Genomic DNA, 14,846 nt, shown 5'->3' with positions numbered 1-14,846 from the left:
GTTTGGTCAGTAAACATGGCACTTGCCCTTGCTACAGTCTCACCCAAGCTTAGGAGCTTCCATCAGACCACAGGGGCCATGAAGGGACCAAGTGCTAAGCAATTACACACCAAGGGCAGAAATGGGGAGCATGCTGTGTGCTTTAATCCATGATGCCTACAGTGACCATCCTCACTGCACTGCAAGGCAGGTCCTTTATGGATACAGGCAGGATTGTATGGATACCTACATCCTCTTCCCCAGTTTACCCCTTTGGGAAAGATACTAGTTTTGCCTGACCAGGAACAATAGCTTGTGTCCTAGCTGAATGAGAAGGTAGAAGGCCCAGGGTAACATCTTACCTCCCTTGGTCCAGGCGATGACTGGCTGAGGGTATCCCTTAGCCTCACACTGGAAATCCACAGTCTGGCCTTCAATGACCACTCGGCTCTGAGGGGTCACAGTGAACTGAGGAAGGGCTGCAGCGGAAGAACATTTAAAACGTGACGCTGAGAGACAGCGCCCTGTAAAGTGACTGTGTGATGTAGTAGCACAGCAAAAGGATTTTACCAAGGGTATCCCATGTACTGTTCGGCTGTTCCTCCAAGATGAAAGCCTCCATCTTGGAGGGAAACTTAAGGCATGAGACATGGGAAAGAAGGTGAAACAACAGAATGTTCTTAGGGGAGGGGAATAAATACCACAGGGAAGATTGCTAAGGTAACAAGCACACGGCTCAAAGGAGCTTTAGAAAGTTGTCAAAGCGACCAGACTCGCTACCCTTCCTCTTCCAGAGCTACGCAGAGCAGGACACAGAAGACCACTTGCACAGCCAGCGTGCTGCAGGGTACAATGCACTGGGTACCAAGGACATTGCATTCAGCCTGGGGGATGCTGAAGGGAGAGGCCTATCCCACTACAAGTCACGATATGCCAATGGCTAAGAGTGTCACTTGGTGCTTCTGTGCAGCTGACTCGAGTAAGGCCTACTGAATAGTTAGTTAAGAGCATGTTGCAGGACAGTGTGTCTAATCAGAGCCTGCTTTATAAAGAAACCATACAAGGAGGTAAACCTGCTGCCCATGACTGCACGGCTGTGCATAGAAAGGAAATGGGAAAGACCGGTTCACTGGAAACTGCTATTGAGGCACGAGACCACTGAGGAGAGAGGCACAGCTGGGTGTCTGAGAGGTACCCAACACATGTCCCACTTACCTGAAAATAAATAAGCTCACCTAAGGTCAGTTAAGGAATCAGAAACAAAAACTCCTCCCAGGATTCTACTTTAAACCTTATCTCAGAATATAGCACAGCTATGTGCATGGTGAACACCCTTACTTGATATCACTATGACATCGGGGTGCATTCATAGCTGTGTGCAAAATGCTTATATCGGCTCACTATCAGTGTAACCTCAGGGTGTACTCACAGCTGTGTGCATGGTATGCACACTGACTTAAGACCACTCTGGCTGAAGCGTGCATTCCCATCTATGTGCAAGGTACACTTGCCAATGTAACCTAAGAAAAGTCACAGCTGTGTGCAAGGTGCTCACACTGGCTCGTTAACACGGAGTGCCTGGCAGTGTTCTGTAACATATGACCGTTACAGAACATAGTCACAGCTGTATGCAAGATGTACACACTGTCTAGCTACCGCTGTGACTTCAGGATGTGGTCAGAGCTGACCGCATCATAGACACGTGATTCACTTCCAACGTCCAGGTATTCATGTCCACATTCACCAATGTCAGTGCCTGGGTGCTCTGAACATTACAACCTCAAAGTCCTATCCTTCTAAAGAAAGCTGTCTAGTCACCACATCATGTATAATAGGTCAAATGAAGTGGCTCTTACATATTTTCGAAAGCAAGGCAGAGTTGGAGAAATGCCCAACCCCTAGAAATAAAACAAAGCTGGGTATGGTGCTAGGGAGGTGGGTACCTGAAGCTTCCTAGCCAGCCAGCCCAGCCTACTTGGTGAGTTTCAGGGCAGTGAGAGACTCAGTCTCAAACAAACAACAAGAAAACAAAACCAAAACACCCTCAAAGCGAGGACAGCCTCTATAATTGTTCTCTGGTTTATATATGCACATCCACCCACATACAGACATACATATGCACAAACATGCTCACAGAAGCATGAACATATATCCGTATCAAAATAGCTAGGCATGGTGGCAAACATCTTAATCCCAGCACTTGAGGATCACAAGCTCAAGGCCAGGCTGGGTCGGCAAGACTTGTCTCAAGAAACAGAGAGCAGGGAAAAGAACAAATGAAGGGACACAGAGGTGTGATGTGGTGTGGGCAGGGCACAGCCAAGAAGGCTGTTGGAACTATGCAAAGGCAAGAGTCTGACGACACGCAAGGATGCTCACCTTGTACAATGATGAAGGCTGTGGCATGGATACTGTCCACACTGTTGGATGCAAAGCACGTGTACTCTCCACTGTCACTCTGAGCAACGTTCTGGATATACAGTCCTCCAGAGGGAGTGATATTCACTCGAGGGTCAGTCGGCAAGGGTGTCCGGTCACCTCTTGTCCAGGTGACCTGTGGCAAAGGGTGGCCTGTGGCACTACACTCCAGAGTGACACTCTCACCCACTAGGACCTCTGTGTTCTGCGGCTGGATTACAAAAGTGGGTCGGGCTGTCACAAACAAAAATCCCCAATTAATTTCTTACAGCTTCATGAGATTTCTGCATGGTATTTTTGATGTCCAGGCTGCTCCTTCACCCGAATGGCTTCCGAAATAAGCAAAAGCAGTAATATTTAATCACATGCTTTCTTGTTGTCTTTCCCTTTCAAAAAAATGTGCAGATGGGGCTGAAGAAATGGCGAGGAGTAAGCAATAAGTCACTTGCATTTGACCGCAAGGACATCACTTTAAATCCCCAGCACACATAAAACCTCAGGTGTGGTAGCATCTGCAATCCCAGCACTCCTAATGCAAGATTGGAGGGAGAAGGAAAATTCTCAGATTCTCGTTTGACCAGCTAGTTCATTGCACATAGTGGTGACCAACAAGAGACCCTGTCTCAAACAAGGTACAAGGCATGGATCAACAGCCAAGATTTCCCTGCGATTTGCAAAATGTGGCATGCATGTGTCTACATTAACATGAACACATGGATTAATTTTTTTTAAAAAAAAAGTGCAGAAAATAAAATGGTACCTACACCCAGGTCATCCAAATGCAGGCAACCTGTAGACAATGACCACTGTAGGGAGAGCTGCCTTTCTTCCCCAGACACATCCTCAGTTCTGTGAAGAACCTTTACTTTTGCTTATTATAAATACACTGGCAACCTGATTCATGGTGGTAGCCCCTACTGGCCCATGAAATCGTTTGTGGAGTACACTTAAACTGTATAAAAATATCATTTTCATCACAAAATTAAAAAGACAAATAACAACAATGAAAGAATAGTTTCAACACTAAATCTGGGGGGGGGGGGCGGCATCCACACATTCACTAATATGTTTCATAGGAAGATGTTTGCACACAGTGAGGCCATAGTTGATACACATAGCCTGCCTGGAGAGAGGTAGCCAAGGCCACAGGAATAGAAGCTGCATGCACCTTTGTGTTGGACAGTACACTCTATGGAACTCATCCTGCACATGATTTCCTAAGTCTGTACCATGACAAATGTACAGTTATCTTCCCCCCTGCCCCGTGATGGTTTGGGGCCCATAACCCTTATTCATAAATATGGAATCCCCAAAGCCCCCAAACCCAGATTCTTTTTAATTGTTTGCAAAACTAAATGCCAGTAGCACGAGGCATCTTAGTACTTAATGTAGACTCTATAGACAGCTTTCTTTGTGGACATTAGCATCTGGATTGCGGTGTATCATCCTAGAATGTAAGTTGGAAATGGATTATGTTCTATGTTGCCTTTCTTTAAAAAAAACAAAAAAACCCTGAAACTTTGGAAGTCAAAGAGAGCTAGTCCAAAAGTTTTCAATAAAGGATATGGGCACTGGCACCTAATGGTTCGGAGAAGCATCTGAAGGTATATCAAAGAATGGCTGGTTAAATAAATGGTGGACCCTCTGTGGAAGTGAGAGAAGAGGGAGGCTTCCGGTATACAAGCCTTACTTATGCTTGCTTGGTCTAAAAGGAACAGGAATAAACACAAATGATCTGGGCAAAGGACAGGAACAGGGATGAAGTAAATGAACGAAAGGCAGGTGTGGGACTTTTCTAAATTTTTTTTTTTTAGTATCCGTTGGTGTTTAAGCTGTACTATCAAAATTCACTAGCAGCACATTCATCTGATAGGAAGCTATTCAAAGTTCAGAACAATTCTGAATTCAGATCTGCTTGAGGGCATCTTCAGATCCCCTGTCATTAACCAAGATGGGATAAGATTAGGCTCCAGAGGAGTAAAGGAGAAAACTAGACACTGGGGCCCCAAGTTGGTGTCACACCACCAAGAGGAGTAAGGACCAGAAAGGAAGGCCCTGCCCATCCACCCACTAGGATCTGACTGACCAGAGAAGAAAGGATTTGCATCTCAATGAGGCTCTACTTCTTGAATGCTGGTTGGTACCCTCTGGGGTTCAGGGCCTAGTCACCTCTACATAAGACAAAAGATGGTGATTCCCAAGGGGGTGAAGAAGGTGGGAAACAGAGAGGGCAGAAGGAAAGGCAAGGGAGGAGGAAACAACAGAAGCATCTTTTAATCTTTTAATCCTTCAGATTAAAAGTACACAAAACTCAATAGTGCATGAGCTGAGATGGGCATTTTGAAGAGAAAGATAGACAAATAACTTAAGACTTTGATAATTTATGAAAACATTTAAAGGTCAGCAAAATAGTTCTGCAGGTAAAGGCACCTGCCATCAACCCTGCCAACCTGAGGTCAATCTCTAGGCCTCACACAGTGGAAAGAGACAACTGACTCCCCGACTCCCATAACCTGTCTTCTGATCTCCATATGTATTCTCTCTCTCTTTCTCTCTCTCTCTCTCTCTCTCTCCCTCTCTCTTTCTCCCCCCCCTCTCTCTCCCTCTCTCTCTCTCTTTCTCTCTCCTTCTCCTCTTTCTTTTTCTTTGTCTCAATAAATAAATGAATGAATAAATAAAATATAATAAAAGATTGAAGAAGAATATATTTAAAGTTTTCTAAACTAGGAACCAGCGAGGGCTCAGTGAGTAAAGGCACTTGCTGCCAAGTCTGACAACCCGAGTTCAATCCCTTGTACCCACGTGGTAGAAGAGAACCAGGCAACTCCACTAAGTTGTCCTCAGATCTCTGCACATGCTGTGGTATTTGCATATGCACACATATTGTATATAAAAACTTCCAACATAGTACTGGGAAGATGACAATATAGTTTTAATAGCAATGCTCAGATGTTTGATTCACCAGAAAAATAGTATACAATGTATATGTCCCTAATAACAGTACTTCAAGATACATAAAGCATATTTATCTGTTTGTTATCCAGAAAAGGCAGGCTTTCTTCCTCTTACTACAGGCTACTGCCACAGTCTGGGACAGGAGTTTAAAAACTTTCTACACAGGTCACTGATACAGTTTGTCAGCTTTGTGGCCCACAGACTGTGTTTCTCATTAACTCTCTGCTGGTACAGTGAGAAGGCAGCCAGCAATGTCCCAACAGGACACTTGTACAGGCACTGACATTTGAGCTCTTTATAATCACCGTGTGTCACATAAAATGTTCTTTTAAAAGTGTCAATCACTTTAAAACGCAATGGCTAAATTATGAACTTTAGATGAATGGGAAGTGGCTGGGATTGATCCACAGAGCTTAGCCTGTAGTCTTTTAAACTGATCCCTTTCTGAGATTCCAGGTTGAACAGTATTCTGGAGGAGGCCTTTTGTGTCCATCTGAGCCAGCTAAACCAATACAATTGGAGCAGTCTGTTAAATAAGGCCATTGTCTGGAAGAAGAAATGTAACTCACATTGAAAGGAGTTACATTCAGAATGCTCAGGCTACAGAGCTATCCAGGATTCAATGACTTGTGCATCTCTCCTCTGTAAGTTTGTTACCCAAGCCTACCCTGTTCCCAGTGTCCTATTACACACTTCACTGCTGAACTACCATGGATCCAGAAGAGGCTGCCTCTGCTGCTTATGTGCACCGTGATCTATGGCCAGAACTCATATCTTCCTTCTCTCTAGAGGCTGACAGCAACATCCCTCACAAAGATGCTAGCTGCCTGGGGCCAAACTTAACAGAAAATTACTTGCCTAAGGGATCTAATCCAACTCCAATCCTCTACTCGATTTCCTCTGAATGACAGTAAGCAGCTAAGTATTCTAAAATTATGAATATTTAAATATCAATGCTGGGATGTACCAAGACAAAGGGGACAGTCATAAAGAACAAACAGCTTAAAGAAACAATGCAGACTCAGGTACACTGCTATCAGATTGGTTTTTACAAAGGTCTAAAGAATAGGATGTTAAGTAAAAGCAGATGCTTAGCAACCTGTAGATGAAGCCAAGGCAGCAAGAAGTCTTCACAGAACTCAGGCTACCCCCCAGTACTGTGGAGCATCACTGCTGGCACATATCTCTGGTATCCAAGGCTTATGATGCCCCATTGTCTGGATCCACAGTAGACACAGACCATGGACAGAATACGGCTTCTGCATGTATAGCAGAGGTATAATAAAGGCCACAGCTGTGTTTCCTCTGGTTTAGACAGACTTTTTTTACACCTTAAATATGATATGCTAGCACCTTACGCATGGATACACTAAATAAAAAAATCAATATTTTAAAATTTTCTTTGAAACGTTCAAAGCCCTTGGCAAACAGAAGCCTCGATGACAAGAAGTATGGATTTGATGTAGTTGGACAGGTACCTGCAGTGGGGCATGGCCAGTCTCCCTAGGTTCCCATTGCCATTTCTTGCCTACAGTAACTCGCAGCTTCTATGTATGCCCATGTAGCAGGGGCCAGCCATGGACCTAAGACAGATTAGAATGACCTATGACTCTATGCTTCAAAAGTCTTGTGGGCCAAGTTACCATCTCTGACTTCTATGAGCTGGAGTTCAAAGAAGGGAGGAAGTGGGCAGATAGGGTAACCCTCACTTGCAATATCCTCCACTTACCTGGAGACCCCAAGTACCTGAGGGTCACCTCCTGTGTTTTCGCCTCTCCAGCCACGTTTTTTGCCATGCACTGGTAGACCCCCTCATCTGCCTCCTGTGTGTTCTGGATCATCAGCGTGCCATCGTCCAACAAGTTTAATCGAGAATCCGTCTTCATGCTCAGCTCGTTACTATAAAGACAGAAACCTGTGTACTCATAGAGTAAGAGGATCCTGAACCTCTCGAGGGGTCAGCCCGGCGGTAGGCTCTGATGCTGTGGAATGCAAACAGCACATGCCGGGCTCAGAGAGCGAGAGTAACGACCCTCCAGGCAGGTTCCCCCTCAGCAATTGTGACTTAGCAGACCTGTCTAGAACACTATAAATATGTGTTCACTTATACGCTAATGTAAATGCTTTAAAGTGCTCCTGATTCCAAAGAAAAACATGAGCCTAGTAGAAAACGCAAATTAAACATTTCCCTGGTTTGGCAAATTACATTTCTTTTTTAGTGTAGAAACACAGTTTTATTTAGTTCAAAGGTAGAAGCTAAGCACGGTTCCCACATCTATAATCTCAGTACTTGAGAAGTAGGGACAGAAAGATCAGAAGTTCAAGGTCACCCTCTGCTACACAGCAAGTTAGAAGCCAAGCAGGGATGCATGAGATCCTGTCTCAAACAAACAAACAGAATAACCTCTGGTCGTCTCCTCTTTTCTTAGCTCTTTTATCAGGTCATGCTGCTGTCTCCCAAGATGGCAGCAACCCCTGGGTGCATGTGGGTCAGCAGCAGGAATGCCAGGGAACCTTGAGACTTTGATTCAAGCAAGGTCTTTCACATTTATTTGTGTAGTTTTAACTTATGTGTCAAGTCTTTTATTTATAAACTGAAGATATGAGAATCTTGAGCCATACTCATGTTCTTCTCTTGTTTAATACAAACCTCTAACACTTTGGAATTCGTCCCATAGTCAGTCCTGGATTTTAATTCTTATCAGCCCTAGAGCTACTCATGACATAGAGGTTTTTAAATGGCTGGATATATGTCACATTTTCCCTGTACAGCTTCGATCCACATCAATGTGACCAACTGAAGAGCACAATCCTGAGCTCTTCATGTCTCTGATGCGTCTTTACACTGTGTCCCTGACCGTTCTCAAATACTGAGTGGGCACTCTCCCATCTGTTTCATCTGTTAACAGAGATTCGTGCTGGAATCCGAGTCTCAGCCAGAACAAGGATGACTTGACAATCAGTGTCTGAACCTTCTGTTCCGAAATTCCAACTAGTAATGTTCTCAAGGAGGCCTCTCTGCTTCCGCAAGACCGAACAGAGCCACTAAGCTTGGCATAAACATACTGGGAGCCAGGCCATGAGAGCAGTCCTTGCTCAGGCAGATGCCTTGGTACAAATGGATTTAAGAGCCAACGATACAATGGGGTTGTGTTTAGGATTTCCCTCTAAGAATTCCACCTTCCAACTATAACTCCCAGGCACCGTGACCTCACTCCCACCTGGGTCTCTGCCCCTCTATCATGGTCATCGCCACTTGCCCCAACCCCAACCATGTGTGTCCCTCTCCACCTCTATCTGTGGCCATCACTTCCCATGCTAAACCCAACACCCAATTCTCAGATCCAGCTGGAGGAATGCTCCTGCAGCTGGGCCAAGATGCAGGCAGGCAGGTGACCCCTTCTGCCATCCATGAGCAACTGCTGCCAGATGTTTAGCAGTAACACCTCTGTCTATCAAATAAAGAGAAGCTCCTTCACTCAGGACCTGACTTCAGAAGCCAACAGGGGCCTGTGTAGACTCATCATAGCCCCCAAGCCTAGGCAGTCCATCACCATGGCTCCGGTCCAAAACATACAAACACCTTGCCAAATACCAGAGGCCCTGGCCAGAGAACAAGTGGGCAGAAATGGGCATGCAGTACTTCTCTAGCTCCCACTTGATGGGGCAAGAAAGCTCCAGCATGCTGCCAGGTCTGTGGCTGACCAGGGGAAAGGGACATATGGCCTAAGCGGAATGAATCCCATGGGGAGAAAACACTCCTCCTGGGTACTTGGGCTCAAAAGTGGCTTCCAGGCAGCTGCTATGTGGAAGAGGGAAGGTAAGGAATCCTGTTCTCCTTTACACTTTCCTACAGAGAAGGGGAATGGACCTATCAAGGGTGGGGAGTCCCGTGGGGGTACATGGAACTCCTAACATGGCCCCCAGGACTTCAGTGACATTTCTGCTCACACACAAACTCACTTATTTCGAAGCCAGATGATCTCAGGTTTGGGGTTTCCCTCAGCTCTGCAAGTGAAGTACACTGTATTCCCTGAGGTGACATCTGCATCCTGTGGCTCTGAGGTAATCCGGGGTCTTTCTACATGCAAGGAACAAACACCACAGAGAAACGTGAGGCTCACATGCATGGGAACCCACACCGGGGTCCTCATGGAAGGATGATACTTCAAGGCCTAAATACACATCTCAGAACAGACACCCCCACAACAAGGACAGACTGTTCTTCCAGAGTTTCAGCCCTCAAGGATGGAAGACAAGCTTTCCTCTGCAATGTGGACCGGGGGATAAGCCTGGACTTCTGGGGTCATACTGATCCTTCAGTAGGGTCTCCAGGACACACTCACCACAGTTCAGCTCTTCTGGGGTGATGGTAGCCACAGAGCGTCCTTGGATGCGTCTGGGATACTCGCAGGTGGCTGCTGCCTGTGCATTTCCAGATTGGGCATAGGTCTTCAGCAGATCTGCTAGCCATAGGATTTCACAGTCACAATGAAGTGCATTTGAGTCCAATCGCCTGTGGGAAGAACAAGCCAAGAAGATACCCAGGAGTTAAGGAGACACTGAGCCATCCTGGACAGATCAACTTCCAAGTTCTGGAGCCGTAATGCATGCCAATGATGATGAGCATCTAGGCATTAATCATGTGATGAGGAGATACGGCAGACGAGATGCAGCACCCCATGCTCCGACAAAGGGATGGGCACTGGGTGGGATAAGAGCCACCACTTGCTGAGGCACCCCTCCTGCAATCCACTTCTGAAGATCAAGACCCTACAGACATACCAGGACCAAGGAGGCAGCAGTGGGTGAGTCTGGATGGGTAGTTCACTATGGCACACCTATCTAGTCTACCCCAGCTAGCTGAGTAAGCTGGAAGAAGTGCACAGCATCTGACTGCTTCTTGGGAGAGGATATTTCAGTGAAGCCTTTGAGTGGTAAGGCCAACTCTGATGGGCTCAGCTTATCTCCAAATCTAGGATTCTCCTGTTTGAGCAATGTAAGCTCAGCAAAGGAAGGAATGTATTGGGCTAGAAGGGTTGCCATTCCTCTAAAAGAAGCTGCGAATAGGGAAATCCATCTGCAGGCTAGTCCATTGGTTGTGCCCACCCTTCGCCCTGGGTCCTCCTGGGTTACTTTCTGTGCCATTTATCTGGCAGTGTTTTCTTCCCTCTTAGCTACCAAAGATGAGTTTTCATCCTATCTCCCCACCCTACCGTGAATTCATCTTGCCTGATTTCTTTCCTGTCTCATGGATGATGAAGTAACAGCTCACTCAGAGATGAAGCCCACCTCGACCACTTAGAAGGCAGAGACACTAAATAAAAGTGCAGCCCCACAGCAGCCTCCAACCAGACTACACAGATGGGAAGAGGTGCCGAACCTGCCGATATGAGTGGACACAGGCAGGAGAAACCAAACTGGAGACACAGCACCAACTAAAGCATGCGTGAGCAGGCTGTTTAAGGGAGGGAGGCCTGCCCTGTGTACACACATGCCGTCAACCTCTCCCCGCACTTCTTTTTTTTTTTTTTAATTTGTTTATTTTTCTCTTATGTACATTTGTGTTTTTACCTAAATGTATGTCTGTGAGAGAGTGTCCATGACAGACACCACACATTCCAGAAACTTCTTAACTGGGCAAGTGCTCTTAAGGGCACAAGGAAAACAAATCCAGGCTGTTAAATAAACCCATTAGCCCTAAAATACTCCAATTGCCTTACAATAATAAGCAAGCAAAGCTTACTTCTGGAGGCCTTAAAAAACGGGTAGGGATCAGTTTGCTTATTCAAGTAAGTAGATTTCAAGAATAGGTACTGGAGGTATATAGGCACATAAAGATGCTTCCAGACTGGCTTTCATTCTCACCAGTAAAATATACACCTTGCAATTAAAACTTAATTGGGGGAATTTAAACGTAATTTAAAAAGCTGTCTCAAGATCCTCATTAAAGGGCCAGTCTGCTGCCATATACTAGATTTAACAGGCTTGGCTTTCTGGCATAGAGATGTCTCTTAAGGCTCTGCCGAAGCTGGAGTTGCTTGCCCAGTCCACAGAAGGGGCCAAATGAGAGAACTAGGTAAGAGGGCCTCCCATGAACACTGCAGACAGACAGGCATCTGAATACACACTTACAGCCGTTTCATGGACTCCAACTGACTGAATGTCCCAGGAACTAAGTGTGTGATACGGTTGTTATGTAAAAACCTGTGGAGAGAGAAAACAGAACAAAATTACTTTAAAACAAAAATATCCTAAACATATGAAAATGAGCCCAAGAGATCACACATCTTATCAACTGTATTTATTGAATGAGTGGATTTGACAGCTATGTGCTTTGGTTCAAGAAACAATTGGACTTCTTTCCTATTTTACAACCACTCCCAGACATAAAATACTGAGTCCCACTTCTGATGATTTTACACCAAAGCGTCACGGAGGCATTGAGCTAATGTTGACTGTTCAGGCAGCAAGAGCTAGGGCCCAACAACAGATTAAAGAAAGAAGCAGGACTCACAGTCTTTCCAGCTTCGGCAGGTGCTGGAAGGATTCGGGATCCAGCGTCTCTATCTGATTAAAGTGCAGATATCTAGGGGATAAACAGCAGGACAATGTGAATGACTTACCGACCTTAGCCAGCCCAGATTTTTGGCTCCAAAGTTTTCCCCCACTTCGTATCCACATAGCACTAGGTACCTCCCTGTGCTCTGCACAGTGTGTGGAGACAAGAGGATACAAGTGAGAGCAGGCAGGCAGCCTTCTAGTTGGATGACCCACAGACAATACAAGCCCTGGGTCTCCAGAAACCCAAGTGCCGTGATGGTGGCCCAGCCATTTCACATTAATCTATAAAATACCCAGCAAGAGATAACAAGGAAAAACCAAAAGCAACCTAGCAGACAGGACCCCTGTCCGTGTGCATGCCTAGGACCCCTGCACTCGAAACTGTCAAAGCTTCCATGTGACACTAAGAATGCTGTAGATACAAAACCAGGTACCAAGGCAGGCAGGCGATAAGCAGCTCTAAGTCATATGAGGTGATGGACTTCACAGAGGTCCTCAGATCATACTGAGTACCCAGAGCCCATACTGCTTCCTATTTAAGATGTCGCCTTAGTTCAAACAATTCACAATTTAGAATGTAGCTAATTTCATTCTCCTGGATTCTAGTTTGCTCTTTTTGAATGATGATGGGACTTCTTTTGTTCAATCAAACATCAATCAAGTTCTTACTCAGACTTCACTGGCCTAGAGAGTAGCCGCCACTAAGGTGACCATGGTAATAGATGCTCTTATTCAATGAAGGGCCAAAGACAGAGACAAGCAGCAGAAGTAACATACAGCATTCCTTATCACAACTCCATATAAAGCCCTGTTGTTCTCCAAATCCATTTACATTAACTCTAAGGTTAGTGTTACTCCTGGGTCCCTATATGGGCTTCATTCCCTGGCAACTCTCCGGGCAGAACCAGTCCAGAGCCTCCTAATCTCAGAGGGCCACAATCCACAGCCCATCTGTCCTTCTTCAGACACAATACCATGGGTCTCCTTGCCCCTCCTTGGGTGCAGGTTTGTAACCCTCACTCCCCATATGACAAAGGGTTTACAAGACAAGAAAGAAAAAGGGCATCAACATCAGTGATTGTCCCAGCACACAATCTAATCCAAGGATACCAAGGGAGACAGGACCAAAAAGACATCCTCAGTCTCCATCATGTGTGCCTGGTGGTAGGTGCTGGGCAGCTGAGACCAACATGCATATTCCTCTGGTCCCCAGGCCCTACTGCTAACACAAACCATCCACACTGGGGACCAGTAGAGAGTCTCTGGCAAAACCTAAGTCCTGATCTAAGTTGGAAGAACAAGAGGGGGGGAAAGAGGGATATTCAAGAGCCCTACAAGGACAGGTACCATGGTTTGTGTTCAAAGCCCTTTAGCCTTCGGAGAAGTTTGAACAGGTAGGCCTTAGACATCCTGCTCCGAGAAGCATCAAGGACAGTGGCTCTCAAGGTTTGCAGGACTCTGGACTGCTGGGGCTGCAGGTAGATTCTGGGAACCATCATCCTTTTCTGGATGGCTGAGAAAACGGAGCACAGAGAGTGACTCCTCGTGTACACAGGCTATCTTTGCTGAGTCAGCTACTAGCTCTTGGAGCTGAGAAGGCCGACAAGGGCTCTTCACTCTGGGCTTCATGGCCTCACAGTTCCCACAGTCCTTGCTGTGGGCCAAGAGCATGCATCTTCTGTAGGAGAGGATAGAGAGAACCTAAGGCAGAGTCAGCAGGAATTCTCTTTTCCCAGTCATAGACCCTGCACAAAGATCAGAGAGAGCCTTTCTGACACACTGACCTGAACCTCTCATCACAACTACAAAGGGATGGTCCCCCAGTCTCACCACAGCATCCAGTTCTCAGAAAGAAAGCCATACCCCGGCTGTAGCAACTTGTCTCTTCTAGCCTAGGGTTTTCTAAAATCCCTGATAACTCAGGATCCTGCTCCCTGTCACCAATGAGCAGAAAGCCCCACTGGCTACAGAAGCCACTCAAGTCCCCTTGCTCCTTAACTCTTCCCAGCAGGGTTCCTTCAGTGGACTCACTGCCAGGTTAGTGCTGTCTACATGAAAACAGGGAGTGTCCTTTGCAAACTCCCACATCTCTAGAGCCTCTAGATATTTCCAGGAGCTTTTGCAATAATCTGGATCTGCCGTTTCATCTATCTGAAGCTATTTATGCAGAACCTCACAAAATGTGGATATAGATGCACCATATGTGCTGCTGCCCTGACCCAGCTGAACCTGTCCTCCAGCATAACACAGGAAGAGACACACAGGCCTCAAGTGCAAGGCTACTTCGGCAATAAACTAACAGCTGGTTTCCATAAACCAAGATAGAAATCCCACAAGGATTGCCTCAGCTTACTGAGTGAAAGGTCACCCAGTAAGGCACATAAACCAGAAGATCCTCCATATTTTTACTGGAACTTTATGCCTAAGAAAAAGACCCCATGATGACTGACTTCATAACAAAGTGCAGTTCATATGCTGAAGAAAGAGAGCATTTTGGCACACTCAACACCCACTAACTAGAAGTACAAAGGGGTAAGGCTTCTGTTCTCCAAAACAATGACCCCATGATTAAAACTGCACGTGTCCCATGCTGGGCTCTCCTATCACAATAGCCCATCTATCTCCTGCTTGTTTACAAGTCTGTCTCCACCACCATGTGAAGACCAACGTTCTTACTGTTAGACAGGAAAGCAAGTCCTTTCCCTGCTCCTGATGTGGTGGGTGCAGGGTCAGGGTCTGATGCATAGAAGAAACACAGCAATGTCTGCTCTTGGGTGGGCGCAGGGGAGCAAGGTGGGAGAGGTGGGTGAAAAACGCCCACTGATGCTTCTCCTCGTCATGCACATCCTCCCTGCACCCCAGGAAGTACAGACATGCATCATGCAATCAGTCATCTCTCCCTGTAGGAGGCAATAAGGCAGATGGCATGG

The 14,846-nt window shown here is 46.1% G+C and overlaps 1 protein-coding gene across 2 annotated transcripts in view; it reads right to left on the bottom strand.

Moving 5' to 3' along the window:
• Pxdn (peroxidasin) overlaps window positions 1-14,846 on the bottom strand; it is an 80,337-nt gene that overhangs the window by 23,691 nt on the left and 41,800 nt on the right. For both annotated transcript variants that reach the window (XM_031357808.1, XM_031357809.1), the window contains 7 exons: window positions 11,870-11,941; window positions 11,488-11,559; window positions 9,699-9,868; window positions 9,316-9,433; window positions 7,082-7,251; window positions 2,359-2,631; window positions 342-458 (listed from right to left, as the gene is read on the bottom strand). In XM_031357808.1, the coding sequence (XP_031213668.1) occupies window positions 342-458; window positions 2,359-2,631; window positions 7,082-7,251; window positions 9,316-9,433; window positions 9,699-9,868; window positions 11,488-11,559; window positions 11,870-11,941 (992 nt within the window). The remainder of the gene's footprint in view (window positions 1-341; window positions 459-2,358; window positions 2,632-7,081; window positions 7,252-9,315; window positions 9,434-9,698; window positions 9,869-11,487; window positions 11,560-11,869; window positions 11,942-14,846) is intronic.

The sequence above is a fragment of the Mastomys coucha genome, unplaced genomic scaffold (genome assembly GCF_008632895.1).
Source record: "Mastomys coucha isolate ucsf_1 unplaced genomic scaffold, UCSF_Mcou_1 pScaffold6, whole genome shotgun sequence".
NCBI classification, from domain to species: Eukaryota; Metazoa; Chordata; class Mammalia; order Rodentia; family Muridae; genus Mastomys; species Mastomys coucha.
The sequence above is the reverse complement of the archived record's forward strand: the minus strand, read 5'-3'. Positions and strand labels throughout refer to the sequence as shown.